The following is a 27,302-nucleotide window of genomic DNA, read 5'->3' on the forward strand; positions in this document are numbered from 1 at the left end:
CACATTATTGGGTTGGTGTCTTTTGTTTAATTCAATCGAATGATTGGGTTCTTGATTTAAGAATTACCTGTAACTCAGAGCCAAAAGAGTTTTATTATCCTATTTATGTGATAAGACCGCTGGGATGGCCATTTATGCACTGCAAGTATGTGCTTTCATTTTTGTTTTATTATTTCACAATGATTCTTGAAGAATACCCTTGGTACACATACACATTTTTCCACAGAAGTCTTTCTTCAACAAATATCCACATAACTGCTGAAATCTGTTACTTTTTCCACAAACTTCAAGCTGCTTTTTAGCCGTCAACTTATCAGATTCCTGTTGAATTATGGGAGAAATCAGAAACTCTGACAGCTTAATGCTTCACATATCTAGCTTATCTTATCTGCTGCTTCCAATGTATTTTTAACCATCATAGCATCATTAAAGCAACTATTATCTGGTCTCAGATCAGTTTTGCAGGTGCCAGTGTAACTGATATCTATCTGTTACTGCTTAAAACAGAAGATGAATAGCAGTTGCTGGAATGTAGCTGTAAGCTTAAACTGTGGGTGGATGACTAAGAATTGCTTGTGTGGAATTGTTAACATATATATATATATATTTTGCCCCAGGCCATTACATATCTTTAACAAAAGGATAGTCCTAAAGCTATGTGAGTCAGGCCTATTGTTTACAGAAGCACTTGTAGGTCTACATATTTTCATCAGTCATTTAGGCTACTTCTGACCTTAGGTAACTCAAAGTCTCAAACACATGCTGAATGAGCCTTTGAATTTCGACAAAAACATCAGGCTATATTGTAAAAAAAATATATAATAATAATAATAATAATAATTCCCTAAGCACAGTCAAATTTAGCAATGAATGAGATTGATTAACTAGGGTATATGCAAATGATTCTGCTAATATTTCATATATCCTATAGCTCTGGATGGACGTGTCAGTTAGGCTATAGGAAATTCATGACATGACGTAGGCTATGTCACGATCATCATTGGCTACCCAAACATCGGCACACACCAGAAGTTATGATAATTGTAATGACAGTGTCACCTACTGGTTAGACATTGTATCTCCCATATATATCAGTGAACTGATACTTGAGTAGGCTAGGCTACTGTATTTCTATTTATTTATAGCCTAAATTATTATTGTTGTTGTTGTTAGATATATCCTATTGTCCTTGGGTGCAATCTTCCACTTCTTGCTTCTTCTTCTTTTTCTTTTTTTTTACAAAATAGTTTTTTTTTTTTTCTCTTTAACCCATCTATTGCTGAACACTCTGCAATGTAGGCTATATTTATTATAACTATTATATTTATTATAACTATCTGCAAATCTACCATTCGTTGCCATGAATTTATTAATTTGGACACAGAATGTTTGATATTCAGCTCCATCTATTGGTTGTCCCCGTCAAACAGAAAATCTTATGGGTTTGACAAAAGTATTTTATTTTTATAAAACACATAGCATATAGCCTATACCTATTTATCTGTTATCTTTTTAATATGTATTTTAATCTATAGAATGTAAGATATTATCTGAAGGACAGCAGGAGTGTGATAATGTGTCATAATTGTATGACAAATAAGAAATCATATTAAATGCTAGGCTACATTTGTGCTAAAAACATTTTAAGGCTAAGGTCAAGATCACAAGATGATAACACAGGCTGTATTTGCTCAGTCATTTTAGAAAAAATAAAATAAAATCGTTCTTGGTGGGAAAAAAAAACAACCCTTTGCCAGAAGAGGATTATCACTGAAAACCTTACAAATGTCTCCCTCTGTTGGACAAAAAGTGGACGTGCATGATTAGTACTGAGAGGTTTCCCGCCGTTATAAAATTTCAGCGCGAACTTTGCAGGTCACGACTCACGAGACACGCGGGTTTCTACAAGGATTCGCCATAAGAGACGAGTTCAACTCTTAAAATGTCATTATTGTCGTGTGTACCAGCAGTATTACACAGGTAATATTGGCACATGATTTAAAACAACCATGTCCATTTTGCTTTTTTTTCTTCAGCGAGTGTTGCCCACAGGAAAACAAATGCAAGGAGTTTAATAAGATTAGATGCCTAACATTTTCTTCTTATCCAAAACCAAGTATTTAGCCGAGACATTAGTATTACTTTGTTTATTTTATGATGTAACTTAGGGGAGAGCAGGGGCGAAAGTACCATTTTTCAGAAAAACTTAATTTGAAAAGATGATATTTTAGACAGAGATATATTTTTGCTGTGGTCAGACACTTACAAGTGTGGTCTATCAATAGCAGGTGGTATTTTGAAAAAATGTAGAAGAACTTAAGACTGCTTATGTTACTTTCGACCCCGTCAGTTGGGACGAAAGTAACACACAGGTGGGTCAAAAGTAACACAACAATATACAAGCTAGATTTTTTGTGTTACTCGTTTTTTTTGTGTTTTTTTTATTAGCCTAAATATACCTGAGTATATGACCCTTGTTAACATGTAACTGCAAACATATTTTGGCCTTTATATAAGCAAAAAATTGTTAATTTAAATTTTCATTTTAAATTTCAGTTTCATCAATGTTTCAAATAACCCAACAGTACAAACTTGAATTGTTTAAAATCTTTTTTTTTTATTGGCAATGTCAATCTATTTTAATGTGTTTTCAACATGAACAATATGAAAATTAAATTCAATTACCATAATATAAATTCTCAACATAATGTAACAATAGGCATGTTTCCATCAAGCTGTTTTTATGCATAGATTTAAAATCTGCATAAAAACATCAGGATGGAAACCCTACAAATCCATAGGTGGAGGTGGAAAAGCTATAAGGTATGGCTAAAACCTAAATGTGACTAGGGTAAATGGAAACAGATTGAGTGTAAAAAAATGGTGACACAGAAATCAGCTGATTTAAATGTGAACGCCCTCTCATAAACATCTGGCTGAATCAGACCTCTATCTGTCTTACTGACCCTTACTTTTGCCATATTCTGTTAGTATAATGACATAAACATGTTTTAATAAATGCTGCAACACAGAAAAAGTCACCACATTAGCAGCGCGACAAAAGAAACACTTGTTTTCACTATAGAGGGACAAAAGTAACAAGTGTTACTTTCGTCCCGACAGGAACATTTAAACCCGATTTACTTTTATACTGAAAAACTCTGACAAGGCAAACTTCAGGATGTGTTACAGCACTTAATAACCTGTAGATTGATCATTACTGTGTGGCATGAAACTAAAAACACAACTTGTAATTAGAAAAAAGGAACCGCTTCAGTAATTTACTTATCGCACTCTAAAACTGCTTACCGGACCTAACCGCGGGAAATGATGACGAAATCGCGTGATATTTGGCAGCTCTGTCAAGGGTTGCGTACTAAACGTGCTGTCATAGCTTGAAATGCTAATATAGTAAGGGCTCTGAGAAAATTGCTTTGTTACTTTCGTCCCGCGTTACTTTCGCCCCGGTTCTCCCCTACTTATAGAAAGTTGACATTTTAAAGGATAGTGCCTGACAGGTGATCATTTCAAGCCAGACAACAACTAAATTAAATGGAATAGAGGGTTTATAATGTGGGGAGCAGCTCGTGTAGGCCTATACGGGATCTCTGGGAAACTCTTGTGTGATCCATCCAGATCTTATTTGGCTGCACTGCAAACTCTTACCATCTGGACGTGGGCAGCATGCTTGCTAGTAAGCAAATGTTACATTTGGATTGCATGGAAATCCCACTGATGTAACTGAACAGACAGTTTCGGCAAATTCTAAATGACCCAGTTTCACGATTGTTAGTAATTAGCGATTCCAATTAAATAGACCATAAATGTATTGTATGATATGCCATAAGGTAACCAGATTTCTAAAAACAGGCCATATTTTTTAGCCTTGAAGACTGTGCGATTGTGATTTCCCCCTCAAATTATTGTTGACTGATGATAAATGATGGGAAAATCAGGTGTAAAGTGTGGTGGTAATTGTCTTTAAGTGTATTGTTAAAGGCAAAGAATTTTCACTTTTAAAGCTTCATCAAAAATTAATAATAATAAGAAATAAAATAAAAAAGTACGACCTCAATAACCAACTATTTGTTAGTTGTACGATTACTTGACTGGTCCATTCCTTTTTACATATGAAATAATGGGTTCGACATCTTCATCTAAATTTGACTCATTAGATTGAAATTGATATCAGAATTGGATTTGGAGATGGTTGAGTGCTGCAAAATTATATGAAGATAAGGAGCTGCTCATCATTAATCATGCATGACATCCTTTCTCTCTCTCTCTCTCTCTCTCTCTCTCTGTGTGTGTGTGTGTTTGATCATTAGGTTGGTTTCTGGTCAGATGACGACATTGAGGAGATGAGTTTCTGGAGGGCCCTCTCCATTATTCATTCAGGTCTCGTATACCCTATTCTTAGAATAGATGTTTAATGGACATGTCCGCTCAGGTCGCTCTGTTCCCTACCTGTTAATGTTCCACATTTGGGGTAAATGTTACTCTTGGTGACAAGTCTGGGATCAGTTTTGTTTGCCTTATACATGTCATAGAGGGATTTAGATTAGCCAATGAATAAATAAATTAGCCCCAAAACATATCTACAGCCTAAAACAGCAAACTCACCATTTTTAATGATAAACAATCTCTGGACATTAAATCAAATTAAATTTTGTCTGGAAGGTCAGTCTCAGGAACTGCTGTCTTCCTTTCCTACATTGCAAAAATTTTTCTCACTCAGTATTTTATTCTTGTTTCCAGTCCAAATATAAAAAAATTCTTAATCCAAAATGCATTTACTAGATGAGTAAAATGCCATAAGATATTATGTCTTGTTTTCTTGGGGAAAAAAATTCAAATTAAGTGAGTTTTTGCTTAAAACAAGCCAAATTATCTGCCAATGGGGTAATAAAAATGATCTTAGTTCAAATGGAAACAAGTTTATTTTTCTTACCCCATTGGCAGATAATTTTGCTTGTTTTAAGCAAAAACTCACTTTGATTTTTTTTTCCCCAAAAGCAAGACATAATATCTTATGGCATTTTACTACTTTAGTAAATGCCTCTTTTATTATAGATATTTGGACTGCAAACGAGACAAAAATACTAAGTAAGAAAATATTTTTTTGCAGTGTAATTGCATTAGATTAAATTATTGATCCAGCTGGAAAGGCGATTCATTGGTTTCTCAATAGAATTGATTCAGGGTTCTTGCTCTGGCAGAAATGGGGCGGAAAGCATATCTAGGGCATTAGATCTCAGGGGGACCATTAGGCCTTTTGCCTTTTTCTGGGTTAAAGGCATGACTGAAAATCTGGGGCCAGAGTGCTGAAGACACCAAAACACACCCTATAAAGTGGAAAATGTTTGCTTCCAATAGTGCACTATCGTTCTGTAATGATACACACTGAGACGATGAAGATGAATCCAGTTTATTGCAGTGCAGAGGCAGAGATGTGGTAAGTAGAACAGGGTAAGTATACAGGACAGGTAAGGATGCTGGCCAATCACACAGGCTTTTAAAGATAAACATGAAAACAGAATATGGAGCATTCACAGAGCGTGCTGGAGGTACATGCGAGTAATGCATAAAATTCCTTTTCCACTTCATAACAAAACTTCTTTCCTTCAACAGGACAAAATCACTGGCATGCGTTTGGGATCAACTTGCAGATCATAACAAAACCAAAGATTCAGGTAAGCAGCTCAATATATAACGAAATCACTGATAAACAAAGTCACTTATGTTCCTGTATTACTAATATATATATATATATATATACTGTATATGAGATTTATTAATTGTGCTAATTTTCCCTATTAAACACAAATGTAATAACACTATTAAAGGTATTCTTTAAGACATGTAATTATTAACATCCATTTTTCATTCTGTATATTATAATGTTGTGATGCCTGAATTCACTTGTAGCATTTACAATGATTTATTTAAAATTGTTATTGTTTTATTTGAATGTATTTAGACAAAATAGTATAGAATTTAGTATTGACTGTTTATCAGTAATCTACCATAATATGGAAGCAGTGATTGCACAGATGGCAACATAGTGTTGGTCCACATCCGGGCCACATCTGGTACATGTGGATTCCATGCATACCAGATGTGGGCCGGATCTGGGCCGACACTATGTTGCCATCTGGGGGACTTGACAGTATATATCCCGAAATATATTATTTAATGGCAGCTATATGTTTCTGTGACTTGTTTATCAGTGATGGCATAACAATAAGTAACCCATTTATAATCAAATCTGTTGGGAAACAAAAGCACAAACACACACAGTTGTTTTTTTTCCAACCAGACTTTCAGACACACAGCTTAAGTCCAAACAGGATATTCCCACGAGGAAGAAAGAGCTAAATTGGTATAAATAACTATGAGTCAGCCTTCTCGACCCAGTCCTGTCCTCACTGAGGCTTCTTTGGGAGATGACTTTGTGTCTTTGTGCTCTTTCTAAAGACCTGAGACGACCCACACGATGATTTGTTTGTTGTGTGCTCTGTTAATTGGTCTCTGGTGACGTTCGGTACTTTGAACACATTTACTTTATAATTAAAAATCTAAATCTTAAAAAGTCATAAAAATACTTAGCAAAATCAACTTTTATCTATTTATTTACCTGGCAGCTCTAAATTTTCTAAATTTCAGGTTCTAAATTTAATTTGAAAAGATACACATCTCAAACAGTAAAAAATTAAAGTCAAGTCAAATTATTTTCAAAGGAGGATTTGAGTTATTTAAAATTAGACTGCATTTGATAGACCTTCTGTCTGTAAAGATAAATTTTCCCCTTTTGAAACTATTGTGCCATTATTTTCATTTTATTTGCACTTTAATGGATTCTTCTTTGGATCAGAGCCCATTATAAACACACTGACTTACTGAAACCGAGTTTTTTTACTGTTAAACTCCTTTTTACAATCTCTGTTGATAATGCAAAAACAATGAAGCCATTTGTACGTTGATTTCCTTCAAAGTGTAAATACTGCGAGTCTGTGGCTCTCAGATTTTTGTTTTAATATCCCAATCAGCCCAACACAGCAACACTGACTCCAACAACCAAGTGTGTGCGTTTCAGGCAGAGATAACTGTTTGTTCATCCAATGACAGGCGGGAACACATGCAACTAGCTCTTCTAACTTTATGATAGGCTAAGTCTAAACTTTTGTCCACATATTATAAATGTATACCAGGCAAACTACAACACCAATATGCCAGAATATTAACCTTTAAGTTTACGGACATTTCCTTTAACCCTAAAACAAAACACAATGCAAAGCATCAAACACGTGAAAAATCTATATGGAAAATCAAGCCCTTTTTTAAATGTTGAATCGAACTGTAAATAAATAATCACATTGATTTTGTTTCTTTTAGGGCTTAAAAGAATGCCAGGTATACTGTGCATATGAAAAGAAATAAGGAGCAAAATGTTCTGATGGCGAGGTGTGATCATTACAATGGCAGTGGTTATTTTTGTAATCTGATGGTTCAGTTATTTAGGGCCCCTCTGTGACAAATGAGATCATTATTTCTGGTGGGGTTGAATTACCTATTGAATTACTTAACAAGTTAATGAGCAATTTTCTAAGTGCGTGGGCATGATGCATCTCGCCCCACAGATATAAAGACAAATAGACATTATTACGTGAAGAAATGCTGCCGTTCAGAAAGAACAAAGTGGTTCACTGGGTATTTTCTTTTATAAAATGACATTCAAAGCACACTTTAGTATAATTGGAACTGGATTACAAAACACTTCAATGTCTTAAATTTCAATTACAGGGTCACTTATACTGTTCAATAGTCATTAAAGTTGGGCAAGATGACCAAAATCTATCTATCTAGTACTTCTGTATCACAGTAACGGGATATGTCATTATTTTTGCTGGAATTTCAACGTAAAAAAAAAAAGTGAAAGCAGTGAGTTTTACAGTCCTGCCAACTAATAGCCGCCGAAATGTATTTACTGCGGCATAAACAACACTATAGCAGTAAATCTGTACTAACTTACACATGGACAAATCATCATACTGCTTCATTTTCATCATCTTTCTTTGATGTGGATTGATATACGAGCTTTGGGCTTGTCCTCCTGTGGCACGAAAACCCAAAAGAGTCTTGACTTTAGGTCTTGTGGTCTTTCTGTAGTCAGAGTATCAATTTTAATGTTACTTTTGGCTCAGACTCTATGTTAAATGATGACTTCCACATATTCTTATGAATGAGTAGAGCTTTTCCCTTCTAGCCTGCTGAAATATAAATGCAACTTTAGTTACGTAAATGGACAAGTGGAAAAAGCCAATGAGCCGCGCTGTTGTTAAAAACCTAAAAATCTATTTTAAGACCCTAAACAAATAACAAGGCACAAAAGACAAGTGAATTTGCCTCGTTTTGATTTTGATTTCTCTGGAGTTCAGGGAATGTGCATATCTTGATTTCTATCCTAAAGCCTGTTTGCACCAAGAATGATAACTAAAAAGATAGCTAAAACTATATTAGCGTCCACACTAACACAAGATAACATTCTGTTTATTACAAGTACACACTGCAGGGTGGATTCTGAATGACTGTCAATGTTGTTTATGGTTCATCGCTCTGAAAGTGATTCTGAGGATATCGTTTGTGGTGTGGACTCTGCTGTTCTCATAAAATTAAAACTATTATTAAAACTTCATAGTTATTATATGGTTATAGTTATCATCCTTGGTGTGAACAGGACTTTAAATGTGCTGCAACCTTTAGACCAGTGGATGGAAATGGCTAAAGAGAATGAGACCACATCCCTCACATGACAGAAAATGAATTAATTTGGGCTGGACCAGACCTCCTCACCTCCCACTGGGCTCGACAGCTTGTGACCACTGAGCCTAACAGTCAAACAGTAGTGGCCTTTTACAGTTTTGATCCATTTTAATTGCCAAGACCTTAGCTTTTTCAGGTAGTATTTGATACCAGTCCACCAAAATCTCCTAGGAGTACAAATGGTAAACCCTCAAGAACTGGGGGAATGTGCCTGTTTAATTAATTTCAGTGTTTCATTAAAATCCTTAAATTAATCTTCTCGCACTCAGCATGCACAAAACACCCCATAAAGCTTGCGAGACAATATTTTTCCTCAGATGTGCCATGCCTGCTCTCACTGAGACACTTAGAGTGATACAGCAAACCTGGATATGAACCCAGGTTCCATTGCTGAACAAACATCGTACCACTAGATTAACACATTTTGCACTTATATGAAGAACTACAAAGTAAAATCACATTTTCTCCTTTTCTGGTCATATATCAACTAGAGGTCTGCACGGGCTTTAAACTGAAGCCCGAACCCGGCCCGTACCCGCGATCATTTAACCCGACCCGACAATTACATTTACATGTTAAGCCCGAACCCGACTCGAACCCGAGGTCCACTCTATTTCTCACAGCAAATAAATACCATTTTTGCAATATGTTGTATTTAATGATTGCTTGAAACGGTAAACAAATACATGTAGGCGCAGCGGCCCTCCCATACACAAAAGAAATATATTTGAAATATATTTGAATATATATATACAAACGAAATGTTTGTAACATTTTTAAAGCACTTTTATTTAAGTTATTTAAGTTATTGCTGTTGTTCATTTAATTTGTTTTAAAATTCACATTTCATCCAGAGCGGTTTCTTCTCGCTAATATTTTAAAATAATATTTTAAATAAAAGTGCTTAAAAAAACCATTTCGTTTGTATATATATATATACAAACGAAATGTTTTTTTAAAGCACTTTTATTTAAGTTATTGCTGTTGTTCATTTAATTTGTTTTAAAATTCACATTTCATCCAGAGCGGTTTCTTCTCACTTTGCAATGTTTTCGCTTTCTTCTCGATGTGCAATGTGTGCATAGGCTACACAGACCACAGACACACATGCTCTCTCTCTCAAATTTGAGAGAGAGAGCCTGTGTGTCTGTGGTCTGCGTAGCCTACTATGCACACATTGCACATCTGCGCACGCAACTTTCTCTCTCTCGCGTGCCGGTCACCACAACACAGCAAGCAGGCAAAGCACACGGTACGCAAACTATATATAGCCTATTTAGTTTTTCTTAGTTACAAACCCGAACCCGACCCGAACCCGAGGCTGTTCAATAAACATGAACCCGAACCCGACCCGAAACCCGCACATTTTTCGGGACCCGTCGGGCTGTATTATGACTGATATTTGACGAATTGCTTTGTTAATTTTTTTGTAAGTTTTGGACAAAATATGTAGCCTAAAATGTAATAATATGAATAATTATAATAATAATAATAATTATTATTATTATTTGAGTTAATAACTATAAATGAGTTCACTAGACAGTAATATGTTTATCATAAAATAATTTATGAATGCTTTATTTTTAAGCAAAAATTATGCAAAAAATGTAGGCCTACTTTATCCAAAACTGTAAAAGGTTAGGTTATAGCCTATAATAATAAAACATTGATAAATTATTTGATGACAAACATATTACTGTATTACTAAGTTAACTCGTTTATAGTTCATTTATAACTTAAATAATAATAATAATAATAATTATTATTATTATTATTATTATTACATTTTAGGCTATATATTTAAAAGACGCTTTTGTCCAAAACTTACAAAAAAATGAACAAAGCAATTCGTCAAATATCAGTCATAATACAGGTTAGAAAATAATAATAAAGTGCTAAGATTATCACAAATGAACAAAATATTTTGATGCACGTCATTCATATTAAATCGTATATTCCACCCATACCCGCTACAATTGAGAATCACTGTAAGCATTCAGACGTATGTCAATTTGATGTATTCCATTAATATTCAATAAAACAATATACAATAAGATTCGTTAACAACGTGTTCTTCTAAAATGAGGACGAGTCACAAATCCGTGAGTACAGTTTACAAACCCGTGGGAACGGATTACGAAAGCGTGGGCACGGTTTATGAATTTGTGGGTACAGATTGCAAAAACTGAAGGCACGGTTTACAAATCTGAGAGCGCGGATTAGAAACTCGTGGGTACGGTTTATTAATCCGTGGGCACGATTTGGTAAACCGAGGGAACAGTTTGAGAATTCGTGAGTGCGGTTTATAAACTGAGCGGACGGATTGCAAAACCGTCGCCACGGATTGTTTTTTTTTTTCCCTACAGGTGACTTCCCGGGCTCCGTAGGTAGCAGACCTCTAATATCAACTAAAAAACAATATGACTCAGGACTGGTTACTTCCTTAAAGGGATACTTCACCAATTAGCATTAAGCTTTGTATCAGTAGAAACCCGGTAGTATTTTCGAATGGCCGTGCCTCCCTCCCTCATATCCCCCTGATACGAGAGATTTCTGTATTGTGTGTCTGGAAAAAAAACTCAGATGACGCAAAAATCGCCATTTTGCGTCATCGGAGGCTTTTTTTGGCCAGAGGCTCGAGACTACAGCCAGTAGTAGGAGCTCGTTCTGCATGTTTTCAACCCGCCCATAGGGGGATCTCACGATAAAAACGGTGTCTCTGTAACCGGTAGGCGTGGCTTGGGAGTGGCCTCTAGGGCAGCGAAGCAAGTGCATTCTGGGAGTTGTTGTCTTTCATCCACATGAGCCAAAAATACATTTTCTGGCTTTTCTCAGTCTAGAAGGCACCAACTTCTAAAATAATTTCACATTTCTACTACATAAATGACCCAATTTAAATACACATTCATCTTTCCAGCGGTGAAATATCCCTTTAAAAAAAATACCCATTAGGTATTGAAATTATGGTCCATACTGAGAGCCATTAAATATTTTGTCAGATAGTACATAACATTAAAATATTATACTGTTTTATGCATTAAAAATGTTAAAAGAAAACAAAAAAATATAAATACTTTTAAGAGTGAATTAAGGAGTCACTATAATGTTAGTGAAAGCATGAAAGACTTTCACATATTTAATAACACATAAGTGTTATTAAATTATTTGTTTAACAGATTAACAACTCTAAATCATGTAAAATGTAAAAATATTTAAAAGTAAGCACCCTATTAAATACCAGCCGTTATATACACAATATCGATGTCAGTATTATCAGCCGGTATATTGTGCATCCCTATTACTCATGTTTATACTTACATTTGACTTTGTTGCAATTCTCTGAAGATGAAATAAACAGCTTGTTCTGCCAACGAACAAGCAACACACTCATTTAGTCTATATAAGAGGTAATATTAGTAGTAAATAATAGTAGCAGTTATAAGTCATCAGAATAGTGTCTCAAGGTCGAGTTTCAGTTAAAGCCAAGAGGAAGTGACTTAAGTTGTGGTTGTACAGATGTATCCTCATAAGATGGCATATACATATATTGCATGATTAGACCAGTTAATAAGACCATGCCCTTTACTGAGAAGTAGTGTTCTCTGTGCCGTTATTAGTAGAACTGTTTGTGCAATGGACATAAATAATACCTCATCTTGCAGATTACTGATAAGGTTACCACTACATGACCTTACTTCACATCTTTGCAGTTAGAATGATTATGCTAGTTGGGTAACTTCCACTCAGTCTTCTTAGTAAAAGGGAAGTGTAATTTGTTAATCTGCTCTGAGAACATTTGCACTTCTCTTTACAAGTGTTCAGTGGATTTGAAACCAGAATGGACCCTCTTCCCAATGCCTACAGTATGATGTGAAATGAGAGTGCCATTGCTCAATGCAACTGGTTGATTGGTTCAGACCATGCTTTTCTGCACAGCAGGGAAATGGAAAAAAGGGGGATCAAGGAGGAGGACATCTGAATCACCGTCCAGAAAAACATTTGCTTTTCTATTCTCCAGATGATGTGGGTTTTATTCTGCATTTCTACATTCTCCGTTCTCTCCTTCCCAGAAACTGTAGAGCGGTTAATCACCAGAGACCAATCCTGTAATATTCAATACTCTCTGACAGATAATAGATTCAGTTTTTAAGGTCAAGTTGTGATTTGCAAAAGCCTCATAGACTGGCCTTTTTTTTGGGAGCATTGTTTTAAGAATGACTTTGGTGGCTTTGATATTTGAATAGATGTTTTATATGAGAATAGCAATGAGTCTAGCAAACAAAAAGGTCTGTGATCAACTGTCTCCTGGTGCAATATCAAAGCCATATTGAAAGCAATGCACACAAGGGCTGCCAAATTAGATGTGGTGTAATGTTGTTTGATAGAGAATCCTTGTGAATCTTTTTAGACTTGTTAGACTCACATAGGATTCAGTTTATTCATGCCATTGATGGACTAATGTAATGATATATAAATATTTACCACTGTACATATTTCAATACAACCATCAATCGCATGAAAAAACTGAGCATTATGCAAGAATAACACAGATAGATAGAGATAGAGAGTATATATAGTTAGACTTGTTAAAATATATAGAGTTAGACTTGTTAAAATATATAGAGTTAGACTTGTTAAAATATATAGAGTTAGACTTGTTAAAATATATAGAGTTAGACTTGTTAAAATATATAGAGTTAGACTTGTTAAAATATATAGAGTTAGACTTGTTAAAATATATAGAGTTAGACTTGTTAAAATATATAGAGTTAGACTTGTTAAAATATATAGAGTTAGACTTGTTAAAATATATAGAGTTAGACTTGTTAAAATATATAGAGTTAGACTCGATGGATGGATGGATGGACTCTTTAAAACATATATAGTTAGATTCATTAGAATATATATATATATATATATATATATATATATATATATATATATATATATATATATAAATTCTTTTTTTAACAATCTTTAAATTATGTCTTACAAATATTTTATAAACATACTTTCTGCATTTATTTTAGCCACTCTGCTGTCTAGTTATCAGCATTGTCCCTTGAAAAACCTTTAACAGTCAACAATATATATGTGATCAGTTGAAACAAAATGCTTTAAGACAAATTGAATACAGCAAACAAATATAACCACATTTATTTCTGAAAGTATAAAATATTACACTATAAAGGCCACTTTGCAAGGGTAAATTAACAACTTTTCCAAATATGTACACAGTTAATACCTTTCCCTCTTAGATATTGTCCAGCTCTGTGGCAAACTGAAATGTCATTTTTCTCACATGACCACAGGAAGTAGTTGGCAAGAGTTTCAAATAATTTACTTGATAGCAGAAAATGAATGGCAGGAGTTTTGAAGGTTCCTGATTTTCTTTTTGTACATCCTTCAGAGGCGTCAGGTATTCTGGATGGTTCACGCTCTCCCTTCAAAACCAGTGAAGAGGCACAGTTTGACATCGAATTGACAGGCACTATATGCCCTTGAACTGGGAGGCTTTAAAACAAAACAAACAAAAAAGCGAAAATTTGCAGTTCACATTCTTTACAATGGCACCAGTCAAGCCTCCGGAGCTTTCTCTTGTTAAGTGTTAGTTCGGCGTGACAGGCAAGTTTCACTCGCTGTATTTATGCGCTTTATCAAGTCTACTTGCGTGTACGTACGTTCTTACTGTATCCATACACTACCAGAGATGCGGTGTCAGAATGAGGTAGAACCGTTGTACCAAAAACATAGCTAGAACTTTAAACCTATGAAGTAACAGTCACATCAAATCAACTCTATAGAGTGGATTTAAAGAGCAAACTAAAGCAATAAATTCACATTCAACCACACCTACAATAGAGATCACTAACACGCTGGAATATCTGAAGTGTTCCCAGAATAAATTCCTCCCTCTTTTCCCTCTTCCCTTTCTGGAAAAAAGGCTGCTTTGTTTTGTCTAGAGATTCGCTTTTTCACAGATACCAATATGCTGCCTCATCGGATGTTGTCGCCACAGGAAAATTTACCTCTTTCTTTGTTTCAAGAGGAAACCAACTCAAAAGGTAAAGTATGAAGTTAAGCCAAGATCACAAAACCTTAATACCCCCCCACCCCTCCCCTCACACACACACACACACACACACACGCACACACACACTGCTACAACGCAATCTGCAGTCCAACAGAAAGGGAATAGACGCAGACGTACACATCAGACACGCACAAAATCACACTCCGACACTTTTCAGATTGTAACTGAACGAGTCACTGTTTTGCTGGGCTACGCTGAACTCCCTCTGCTGCATTCTGTGCCTCTTCCCAAGGCTAGAATGGAGGCAGGGATTGTGCTGGAGTCGGATGACTCCAGACCAGCTGGGGGCAGTCATGCTCAAGCTAGGCTCTGATCTCCCAGAGCCCTTTCACAGGACTAGGACCATCCACCAGCTGCCATGCCACCCAAGCCGACTGGGCCTTTCTGGGAGATGATACTCTCTGTGGATTTAAGAAGTCTCTCAAGGCATGGCGCGTTAATCTTGGCCGGAGGCGGTCGACTGGGAGCAGACTCTGTCTTACATAGACGGTCCGTGCTGGAGGACACAGAGTTGTCCTGTGTCGCGTCACTGTCCCTGTGAGCCGTTAGAACGTTCCGAACCGTCCCCTGAGCTTGTTCAGCCGTCGGGGAGCAGATGGGTGATGTGTGGAGCCATTTTAGGTTGGTTGCAGAGTAGGGCCCTGGGGGTGTGAGGTCGCTGACTCTCATTGCCTTGTTACCCATTGAAAGGGCACTTGTGGTGGCAGGGTTTGCAATGCCATTGAGCAGGGGAGATGTAGCTGGAGACAACTGTAAAGTATTGAAAGAGGGAAAATTACTTAAGATTTAAATGCAAACAGAGGCAAACCTTTCCTGGGGATCTCTTTGCAATTGGTTTGCTATGATTTAAGAAAATACTTTTAAATTACTAAATTTAAGAAAACTAGTTTTAAATCTAGTGAAAAACAAATGCAAAAATATGCTCTAAAAATGTTGGTTTCATATGGTTTTAAAAAGCTTTTATCCCAAATTTACATTTAAAAATGTCATGTGTAACCATCAAGAACTAATAATAAATTTCCTTATAAACTAAATTAATGTAACCTCACCGTATACATCTTACTTTTTTTTTTTTTTTTTTTTTATTGAAATATGAAAAGTTTTTTTTAGTTTTTTTTTTTTTTTAGAAATAGCCATTCATAAATATCATGTTTTTCTGGGAGTTGCACCACATGGCATTTTACAATTATTCATGAATGAATAATTAAGGAACGCATTTACAAATCATTGTTTGTATAAACTGCATTTCTACATGTATTTTTGCATTAACAGATCCAGAAAAAAAAAAAAAAAACATCAGGTCATTAACCCAGAAACTATTACAATAACAACTTGTGTAGGGGTATAAAATCAGCATGAGAATATTCTTTTACCTTGCTGACTTTTATCTGCCCTCTGAAAGCTTTCCAAAATTACCTGTTCTTTTCCGTCATTGTTCTTAGTGAACATGAGATGTGCATTTTATACCTCTGTACTGTAAAAATAGATTTTAATCCCTTCTTGTCTGTCATGTTCCTCTCTGGCCCAGTGATTACAGTATAATAGGCATTTCAGTCTCACCTTTTCAATCAGCCTGGTGTCTTAACTTACACATGTTCATGACAGCTCTCAGAGAGTCTTACCTTGGTTTTCTTAGATGGGGTCGTCTCCTCCATCAGCGCCGCAGTATTGGCTTGGTCGCTTCGTTGAGGTTTTATGTGAGGGAACCAGTTCTTCAACATTTCCTCCATTTTCAGAATGATGTTAACATATCTCTCTCTGCATGGCACAGGAAGGACAATATTTGAGTCTGGTTACACACAGAAGCACTAAAAAACAGTTTGAGACTTAATGTGACTGACGTGACTAAAAATTAAAGTCTACTGTTATGTAACCTTGTTTGGTGTCAGGCGAGTTGAAAGAACACTTAACCGCAAGTACACTGCATCATGTGTACATGTACACACAGACACAAACGTGTTTCTCAAAATGAGAACACATCCTGTGTTGATTCACATGTTTGTACACACACGTGGCATGGAGTGCAACCGTTTCCCTCGCCTCTAAATATAGACTTAAGCCTGCAGCGGGGCACTGACGTCCACGTCACGGGGAAAAGAAATAGTAGCGCTAAGGAGCAGTGATGCAGACACACGCACATGGTGCCCATTGACTCGCACCAGTCCCCGACAGATGGTTAATGGGGATTAGTGCAAGTCACATGACAAATTATCTGCTATGGCCCCATTCTCAGTATTTCAAATTTAAATGGCTACTGTCGTAAAACTAATTTTAATATTCCCTATTCTGATGCACCTTTGCGTTGGGGGACTTGCCAGCTGGCATGACGGAATGGGTGAATGATAGCAGGGGTCAGGTGGTGGGGACGCAGCCACGCCCCCACTTGTGTCAGCTTGGTTATGGCTTGGCTCAGTGCCTCGTTCAGATGGCCTGAATTAGTACCCCACCCAAAACCCCATCATCTATGTTTTAGTGGCTGAATACCCACTTCAGGCGTATTTTTTGCCAGGTGTGTTATGCCGCATAGTTTGCAACACTGCTGGACGCGGCCCAAAGTACACCACCGGTCTATATGTTCTAGACTCTGCTCTCACACGTGAATATTGGACTTTGTGAAGCAGCACAATGCAATACAATGAGAGCAGATCTGGGCTGCTTGCCAGGTGCTGTTAAGAGGAAAAGTAAATGACGCACCTAAGCCCAGCCTGACCCATTATGAGATCATTCAATGCAAAAGAAGCACTGACTCCCCCCCCCCCAAAGACGACATCACAGACTTTACACCGTCTAGCCAGAGGAGGGCTAATCAATCGGATGACAGGCTACTCCCTCAAGGAGCTGGGACATTTTTAACGACCCGTGTTTGAGTTCTATTCTTGTCCAGCCATTTTTAGATTTGTGGTGGCAGGTCCGCACTGGCCTAACAGCCCCCCCTCCCCTCCTGCTGCTCTGGACCAAGCATCATGCTGCGAAGCCATGTGTTTTCACATCTCCTTGTCTCGTTCACTTATACCCTCAGAGCAAAGACATTCACAAGACTTCCAGACAGAGCAGAGGGCGTAGAAGTCATTTGCAAATGACGTGGGATAATTTAATCTTAACTTACCACTAATGTGCGTTAACACACAAACACCGAAACAACGTTGCAAGTAGTGAATTGAGGTAGATTAAGTAAATGGACTCAACATCTCTCAGATCGATCTGCGAAGGAGTGCTGTGCGGACTAAAGCCCTCCCACCCTCAATTGGCCCGTGAGTGAAGTAAAAGAAACAGTAGGGAACTCACCCCATGCAGGGATTCTGCAGGACCCCCATTATCCTCTGGATGCGGTCCATGGCCACACTCTCTTGGAAACTGCTGAGGCCTGTGAAAGGAGAAGATACAGTTTAAACCTTTTCTTTTATGAGCAGTGCCAGCTTATTGTCTCTGACAGGCTGTGCTACGTCTGCGAGGCAGATGGGTTCTTGTGAAACACGTGGGACGACAGACTTGCTGTCTCTGTGGCCAGGAAGTCCAGTGTCACCCAGAGCCCTTGCATTGACAGCAGTCCCAGACTCATGAGCAGGTCCGCCTGGTGCGCAACCTGTTTTATAGTACATGCGGGGCTCTAGCCAATAAAACTTTTCTTTAAGTACCCAGTAACGCTAATACCTAATCTGTTGGTGTTTTACAGTAAGGTCAAGCTTTTCTGTGTTCCAACCAGCCGTGACATAACATGATTCCAGTAACAAGTCATTTTCCTGTCCACACTGAAAGTGAAAATGCTTTGCGATGTAACAGTTAGTCAACCAGAATATTGTGTGGGCGGTTCTCTGTTTGCATGCGTAAACCGAAGAACAGTAATGCCACACTTTTCCATTTGGCATCAATTTCACGGCTCTACATTCTATGACTTGAAGGTACCTTGAGATGTTTCATACCTTCCACAGCTAGTATATCCTTTTCCCATGTTTGATGTTTAATATACATGAGGAATGTGATTTTAATCCAGTGTGGGCAGGACTACATAAATGGGAACCAAGTGACCTAAACAGCTTTTAAAAATCACGCTTTGTCGCCTTGTTAGGACACAGTGTGATGGTGCAGATTTGACTGTCATTACTTGTATCAACAGTTACAATAGCGACATTAAAAAACTGAGTCAAATGTTTTTTCCCACTACGCAAGGACACAATGGAAACAGCGAACCCAAACCCTTGAGCTTCTCTCTATAGTGTCTTCGGTATTTAATTTGAGGTCCTGGGGTATTTTTGGAGCCGTGCGGTTTGCACTGGTTTAGACATGCATCTTTCAACCATACACGTTTTGTTATGACTAAGCGAGGCAGCATGTGCCACCAGGAAATTACTGTGGTTGATTTGGGTGCCTCATTTTGTGTAGTTTCATGACACATCTCTGTCCCAAATCTCATGGTCCGAGAAGCGTGTCATCACCTGCTGCCTCTAGTTTGGCAGTTCTCCTTGTATACTGATTTTTTAGGCAAGTTCTTGGATCAAGGCTGATGCTTTAGACTATAAGACTAATAAGAAAGAATAAAGCATTACTTACGTTCTCTGTATCTGCCTGAGCGGAGGCCATTAAGGATTGAGGACAGTGGGTGAATGTAACACTGCAGCTCCAAGCACTGCAAAACAAAGAGCATCATTCAGTATTTCATTCGTCTGTCGGATATTATTAATTGTTTAGCATTACAGTATAAGTTTTGCTGTTTCATTTCAGGGTGTTGACAGTACACTTTGCCAATTACCAAAAACAAACAACATCAAGTTAGGACATTCCTTTGTACGGCTCATAATTTCCTAACAACAATGACACTGATGCAAAAAGTGACTCATCTACTCTCACACATTTATGTAAATGTAATGGAACGAGTTATCACTGCATTTTTTCATTCAGTGGCCTCGTGTGACTCATTCACTTTTCACCTAGAAAGAACACAAGGAGGAGGGGTCTTCCTGGAAGTGGTTTTGCTTAAATTTTTTTTTTGGATTTATTAAGCTCGGGTGGAGATAGATCATGTAGGAGATAGTCTTTCAGAACACCATGTCCCTTCCCTGGCATGCCGGCAAGTCAAAAAAGTGGTATGTCTCACCTTGCATGCGTACAGCCTGTCTTTCTCCATTTGTTCAGGTGTGAGCTGCCTCTCCCTTTGCTCCGGCACCATGGAGCTCCGTGTTCTCTTCAGCGCCTGCCTCTTTTTGCCTATAGGGCTCTCCGGGCACCGGCTGTAATTGGTCCGATCCCCTTGTCCCAGGAGAGAATGGCTGCCATCCTCGCTGTAGTCAGAGCTATTGCAGCTAGAAGGAGAACTTCCCCGAGAACTCATGTTCTCTTTGTCCATTACCTCCCCTTTATCTCCATTCCTCTTTGAGAGCGACTGGCAAGTTTGGACCCCCTGGACGACCCCCGAGGTGGGGGATTTTGGCAAGGTGGTTTGTCCCTGCACTTTGGTACAGTCTGATTCTAACTCGCTATCGTTGTCCTCATCGTCACTGGCCAGCCAGTCAATGGAATAGTCCGAATCTGAAGCTGACATCTTAGGAAGCAGGGTCTAACCAGCATGGACCATCACTGACCTGCAGGGGAAACAGAGAGTACTTTAATCTCCAAATTCAATACACATTCATAATGAACATTATTACACAATACAACATGAGTTGGCATTAAATTGTGTAATAGAAAAGGAATGTTTTCTCTTTCATTGTATTGCTTTGGCAGCAATATAAAAGCAAAAATTCCACCTTCATTAGTCGACCTATTTGCAAGATTAATAGTCTAGCAGATACCAGTGGTCCAAAACGAGAGCTTAAGCATGCATCTTCAATAAAATCCTGTGGGATACTGAATTCATGCCAGCTCAGACCAGCGTGTTTTCCAGACACACCACCTGAGTCTCACACACAGACTAAAGATAAACAGCGGCCATAAAAAAAAAAAGACTTACTGCTGTTTCACGAACAGTGCCGAGAACTAATGAAACTGACCTTTATGGTCAATTCTTATGTTTTCAATGACAACACTGATTCTTCTGTACATGAACAGTACCAAAACAAACCCTAAAAGAATAATATACCATTCCACATTTTTGTAAAAAAAACTAAATTAGCCTTATTCATGCATAATATTGTAGCAACAGGAGGAGACAGACTTTATTTATTCAAATCTAAGATGTTTTAAATAAGATTTTATGCTGCAGTCTTTTTAGAACAATTTTGCGCCCTGTGAAGCACATGCATTTGTTTGTTCTGATTGCACCGAATTGGAAAACACTTGAAAATGAAGCAATACAGAACTAACAGTCTGTTTTGAAGCAGGTGGTGATACAAAAACAGCATATATTTAAAGCCCTGTTTGTTTATTCAATGAGACCAGAACGTTGCAGCCATGGTGACCACCATTTAACAGAACAAAGGCCCTAGAAATAAACCGTTCTTTCAGCAGAATTTCATTAATAAATTGCTCAAAATCATACATTACTTGCACGTTCGATTTAGGCGCAAGCTGATAGTGTATGCGGATTACATTTAGAAGTTAATTAGTTTGTGGGCATGCTTTTAAAAGAGGGTGATTTGAAAATAGTCTAGGAACACACAGCTGGGACCAGATCTGCGGCCTTGAGCATTACCAGTAATTTTTCTGCTTGTATTATCAATTCCATCACTCCTTGGTACCTCATAATAGACATGCCTTAAGGAATACGCATAAAAGGAGTGTTGACAACGTTGATTAATGAGCCAAGCCATGAATATTTGCTAAAAGCGTATGTTTAACAGAAGCTACTGCCAACCGACCACTATCTTTTTATAGACGGGCCAAGGACTTCTTATGAATTAACAGGACATGTATGATGCAAAAAATATGTTATGCCTAAATGAATAAAATCCCCAGGAAACTGCACACACACTGCATTACACCATCCTTAATTAATACCAAAAATAGTTGTTGTTTTAAACACAAAAACCGGATCATTGTGGATACATTAGGTTGAACAAATAAAGTCATTTTATGGGATTTTTTTTACAGTATAACATTCACTTTCGGTTATTACAAAAGTATCGTTTTTTCCCCAAAACATATTTTAAAATGAACTCTAAATGTAACTTTTACATAAATGAAAATACCTTATTATACAACAGAAGTACTTAAACTTTATAAAGCAAGTTCTCGACTCGCACGAGGATTTTCAGATTGCCTAAGCACATTCACATCTCTTGGGCATTTAATCCGTCCATCAGCTGGTCGGTATCATTGCAAACAAATGGACTGCTGAGCCAGAGTTCTGCCCTGCCAATAAAGCCACATTATGTAATAGCTCTACCTCAAGCACGCGACTAATTGGCTTTATAACAATTACAAAGCTCAGCCTTCCAAATGGATGCAACTGCTGATCAGATTTTTCCTGTCAGTACTAGTTTCACCAAAAGTTGAATCAAACAAAACGCCGCGTTTGCACGACTGCCGTTAGCGAACAAACTCCTCTTTCAAATCGAAAAACTGCCTACATCGGATACTTTACAAGTTTTGTCGACAGCTGGGGACGGGGATGAAAAGGCCCTTTATTAGTGTGTGGTAACAGCTAATTTGACAAAACAAAGACAATCATTGAAAGGTTTATTTTCACTGTGTTTACGTTTGGTTACCAGTGTAAAGACAAAGCGGGCACGTGACAATCATTTAATAGCGGCATTTAGCGCAACGGCAAATGTAGGAAGTCATGTAACCGAGACGTATTTCTTATACGCCTTCACGTAATATAGGTTGCTATTGGCAACACATAAATTAATATTAAAAAGACTATTAAATAAAACAAAACCCGTACAGAATAAATGTACCTGTCTGATATCTGAGGGTGGGGCCCTGGTGATGACTAACACCTTAATAATACACCCTTCCAAGACAAGACCACCGCAATTTTTGGCCTTTTCAAACATATTACAAAACGTTATAGACTAACTTACCTATAGGTTTAACAATATATTAAAACGAACACTCTAGCAAAAAAACAAAACAAAAAAACGGATATGAACAAAGCCACGAACTATTACAAAAGACACGATTGACCAACTCATGCGATCACATAAGCTACATTTAATACAATGAATGCATCAGTATTTAAATATACATTAAGAACGCATGTGTATCATTTAATAGGCGGATGCCTCTGTTCACGCAGCGGCATCTTCGAACATCTCTCACATACACACACATAAAGCCCTATATAAGTTACCTCACTGTTATTCCTATAAGTGCAATCGCTTTTATTTAAAACGCGAATCCTACCTCAAGCCGGATGGGACGAATGGCCGCACTGTCCTTTGTTTCAGCGGTATATCCAAAGACAACTGGAGCGCCCGATCGAGCCTCTATCGAGAAGCGTACGTGGTTTCAGTGATGTAGACCTGCAGTTGTGTGGCCCCGTGTTACTTCTCCCAAGGCAACGTGTCTGAGAGGGCGGGCACTAAAACGCCGAGCGTTCCGATTTGTGCTTCCAGACCCGAATCTGACAAATAGAGATTGCGTTGGAAGCCAGCTCCGACTGATAGGGGAGATGAGCTTACATATTAAAATAATATGCAAATTAACAAAACACGTGGACACGCGGATCGGTTTCATTCCAACAGCAGGACAGAATGTCAACTGCTAGCGTTTTTTTTTTTTGGTTGTTGCTCACAGTTACTAACTTTTTTTTTTACCTCATTAGCTCGGATGCGATGACGCCAGATATGCACCTCCCTCTCATATGTTTGGGTTGAGTTACTTTTAAAGTCACCATGAAATCAAATTGGACAATTCGTTTGAATGAATATTGCAGTATATTTGATTTATGTACATCATTATTTCTGTAATTCTGTGCACCCCTAAACTTATTAATCAAAATAACTTCCTCTCCTTGTTGCAGTGACATCTCTTCTTTTCTCTGATGACATATTTACTGGCGCGAGGGCGGGGCAACCTGTCACTCACATGAGATCAACCAATAGCAAACAAAAACAATCTAATCAATTCCTGATGGACAAAATGAGGTCCCATCTAAAAAAATAAAATAAAAAATCTTCTTTCACTATATGTCACAATAGGGAAGAAAAGACTATCGCAACTTCCAACTTTAAACCGTATGATGTTTGTTCATAGAGCAAGCAAGGGTGTTTATTATGGGGGAGTTTGGGAGGGTCTGACACTCCAAATAAAGTAAAAGTTTGTAAAAGTACATATATTTTTCACTTTTACTTGTTACAACAGGGGTTTCAAAGGTTTCATAAGACATATTGTAAGTTAAAGTGCAAATTTTTCTCCTGTCTACAAATAGATGCTATTAGAAATCATGTTCACCAGATTTGATAACCACATGAGGTATTTATCATTATGTCATTATGTATCACTTTATTGTGTGTATTGTGTATATGTGTGTGCGTGTGTTTGTAGATGTTATGTAAGTTATACTTATTTTGTTTATAATTGATTTAAATTTTAAAAATGGGAATTACAAAAAAATCAAGCTAATATATCATGACATAACATTAATGAGTATTTGGGGATAAAGGTGAACAATAACTTTCACAAAAAACATATTGGTCCTATTAAACACATTAAACTATTTGGATTTTTCAGTTTGTTTTTTTCATGATATTGACCTATGGACTAGGAATTTACAACTTCTAGTAGCCTACACTTTTAGGTCTATTGATCATTTTGCAACTGTAAACAAACCAATGTGGAAACATTTGCAATGCACCACGAGCCAGCAACACATGTGTCTAAGGAGCGATTCAATGTGCGCATTGCTACTTTTGCGTTTGTTTCACTGGATGCAGGAGTCCCGTAGCGGCGCTTATCCTTACCTGCCCCCGACTGACTGCAATGTGCACAGCTGCTCGTATGTGGACCAAGTGGAATGAATGAATGAGGCTGAACGTGATAGGCCACGTTCTGTTTCGTGTCGGGTTGCACACGTGCTGCCTTTACGCTCGCACTGTTTTTACACAGCAGCCCGTGGAGTTTCCATGGTGAGGGGGGCAGGGTGGAAAAACATTCCCAAGCAGTTCACTTGCTGTGTTAAGAATGTTTCGCTTTCTCTAAAAGCCTCACAGCAGGTGAAGTTGTGTAGATATATTCCGTCATACGTTATTCAGCGCACTTTTTCAAACAGCCCAAACGGGAGGAAAAGGGCATGCCAGGTGGTCTGTGTCCACTGGTATGTTCATGCTGTGGTGGTTGTTCAAGTTGGTGGCTGTGAAGGTGAGAGAGCAATTGAGGACTCGCAGTCTCTCTCTGGGGGGTGGGATCTCTGGTTGGAGTCCAGACAAAGATTCAACGGCTGGAGCCGATGAGTCATAGTCCTCCTCCCCGGAAAACGTGAGCACATGTGAGAGAGAAAAACCCACCCATCTCTTGTCTCTCCTTTCGGCTTTGCACAATTGAAAGTCATAATTGATGTGAACTGAATGTTTCTTCCAAATCTCTCCCTCTCAGTTCCTGTCGGTATTTGACAACCAGGAGAACATTAACAAAACATTGTGGGTTCTGAACTTAGCCAAAGACGCCACCCAGATGGATTAGTGACACAAACCGGTCTGGTTTTAAATGCAGACTTTCTTCTGGGAACGGGTCCTACTGAGGCCAGTAATAGCATGTTCGGGCCAATTTATAAGGTCCTGCTGTGACTGTTTCTCGATATAAAGGCCAGTTAACAACAAGGACTATAATTATAACGATAACTATAATTGTTCTAATTCTATGAGAATCGAGAAGTCCACACCACAACTATAACGATAATGGCACAGAAGAATGATAAGGTTGGAATCACTTGCAGTCCGTAACTTTTGCTGCCCTTGCAGTTAATAAACAGAACTGCTACTTCTCTCTGTTTATGTCTATGACGAGTAACGCAGGGACTGGGCTACTCTGCAGTGGTACGACCCGTACCAGTCTAAAATAGTCCAAATATAAACACTTATTATAGGTGTACTGTAGTGATTCAGGATAAGACAAAAACACGGTTTGAAAAAATGTACTCGCCTATTATATAATTTTTGTACATTTTGAACAAAAAAAGTTACGGACTGCAGTTTTAAGGTCACATTTAATTTTGTTTGGCGAAATTTAAACAGAAATCTGTGTGCTCTGGAGTTTTGCGTGTGCGAGGGCCAAAAAGTTAGTCTCTCAAATTTGCAGAAAGTTGCTTGGTTTAAAAGTGTGAGCTGTGCTTCATACATCGCAGTAGATAATAAGCCTTTTTTGTCCGCGAAATATCAGTTATGTGACTGTAGAAAGGTTCTTTATAATGTCTTAAGTGTGGCTCAGCTGTGTTGATTCTATTTGAGGTTACAACGAGAGGCAATGAATGATAACTATATTTCTCAACATCTTCTCTTTTAGATGCGAAGAAGATGTGTTGCAAACACTAGACGTGCTGCTAAAAACAGCAGCGGTGACCCTCCCTTTTAGGCGGGAGTCAGCAAATATAGCAATATGCTATTGGCCGACAATCTTTACTCTCTTATTCTTCCTTTTGTTGGGACACAGTGCAGTCGCACTCAAACATTCTTAACCTGTTGACGGTGTCCAAAACACCCCGCAAAACATCGCTTGAAAGGATGGAAAGAAAACAACTGGAAGCTATTTGCAAATGAGGTTTTCTCAGATTGCTCAGCTTGGCCACTTTACAATGTGCAATACGATGAGAACATTTAGTCCTACGCTGAACCTAATCATCACAGGCTAAGCAAATGACACAGCAGTTAAGTTTACAACTTGTGGGAATAAAAGCCCAAAAAAAGGAACACCTGAAACATAAGCTATGATTCCTATTCTATCAGTCATTTCTACCACAATTAGGCAATTAGCAATGATATGTTTCTCTGAAATATTTATTGAAGACATGTTCTAGTTTCCAATCCACCTTATCAAAATATACATAGTCTGTTTACATTGAAAGAAACAAACTTGTGGTGTATACGAGATTACAGTGTAAGTGGGAGATAATTATTGGTTTATTGCATTTAATCATAGACCATGAAGATTTACAGTCACCTCAAGATAATGAAAGCTTCTATGAGAAACATATTACAGATGTTACATATTTAAGTAATTACAGAAAAATGAATCGGCCGAAACTTGTAAAGAACATGTCCGATACTTAGAAATTATATTGTGCTTAAAGACAATTAAGCATTTTTATTATTAAAAGTCCATTATTAAAAGTCCCATTATCATTACTTTTTTCATTACTTTAATGTGAGAAAGAAACAGTAATATAGGCTATCCTGATTTTTTTGGCTAATTTTAATACATAAAAAGTACTGCATTTAAGTAATGAAAATATGGTGAGGAAAAGTCAATACCCAGATGTGTTGTGTAATGAGAGAAAATGTGCTCAATTATAATG

The 27,302-nt window shown here is 37.7% G+C and overlaps 1 protein-coding gene across 1 annotated transcript; it reads right to left on the reverse strand.

Moving 5' to 3' along the window:
* Nucleotides 1-13,955: 13,955 nt before the first annotated feature.
* Nucleotides 13,956-23,579, reverse strand: ciartb (circadian associated repressor of transcription b). Its single transcript, XM_084095069.1, has 6 exons — nucleotides 23,198-23,579; nucleotides 20,010-20,493; nucleotides 19,466-19,541; nucleotides 18,203-18,281; nucleotides 16,540-16,675; nucleotides 13,956-15,667 (listed from the first exon to the last, which is right to left on the reverse strand). Exons 2-6 carry the CDS (start codon nucleotides 20,451-20,453, stop codon nucleotides 15,254-15,256), a joined length of 1,149 nt encoding a protein of 382 aa, XP_083951195.1. The 5' UTR covers nucleotides 20,454-20,493; nucleotides 23,198-23,579; the 3' UTR covers nucleotides 13,956-15,253.
* Between the last annotated feature and the right edge of the window lie 3,723 nt (nucleotides 23,580-27,302).

This window comes from Abramis brama, assembly GCF_963993115.1.
Source record: "Abramis brama genome assembly, chromosome: 20".
Taxonomy (NCBI): Eukaryota; Metazoa; Chordata; class Actinopteri; order Cypriniformes; family Leuciscidae; genus Abramis; species Abramis brama.

Coding starts and splice junctions, on each gene's coding strand:
- ciartb (XM_084095069.1), bottom strand. CDS start 20,453: ATGTCAGCTTCAGATTCGGACTATTCCATTGACTGGCTGGCCAGTGAC. Junction 19,542..20,009: donor ACAGGCTGTACGCATGCAAG/GTGAGACATACC, acceptor TTTGTTTTGCAG/TGCTTGGAGCTGCAGTGTTA. Junction 18,282..19,465: donor CTCAGGCAGATACAGAGAAC/GTAAGTAATGCT, acceptor CTCCTTTCACAG/GCCTCAGCAGTTTCCAAGAG.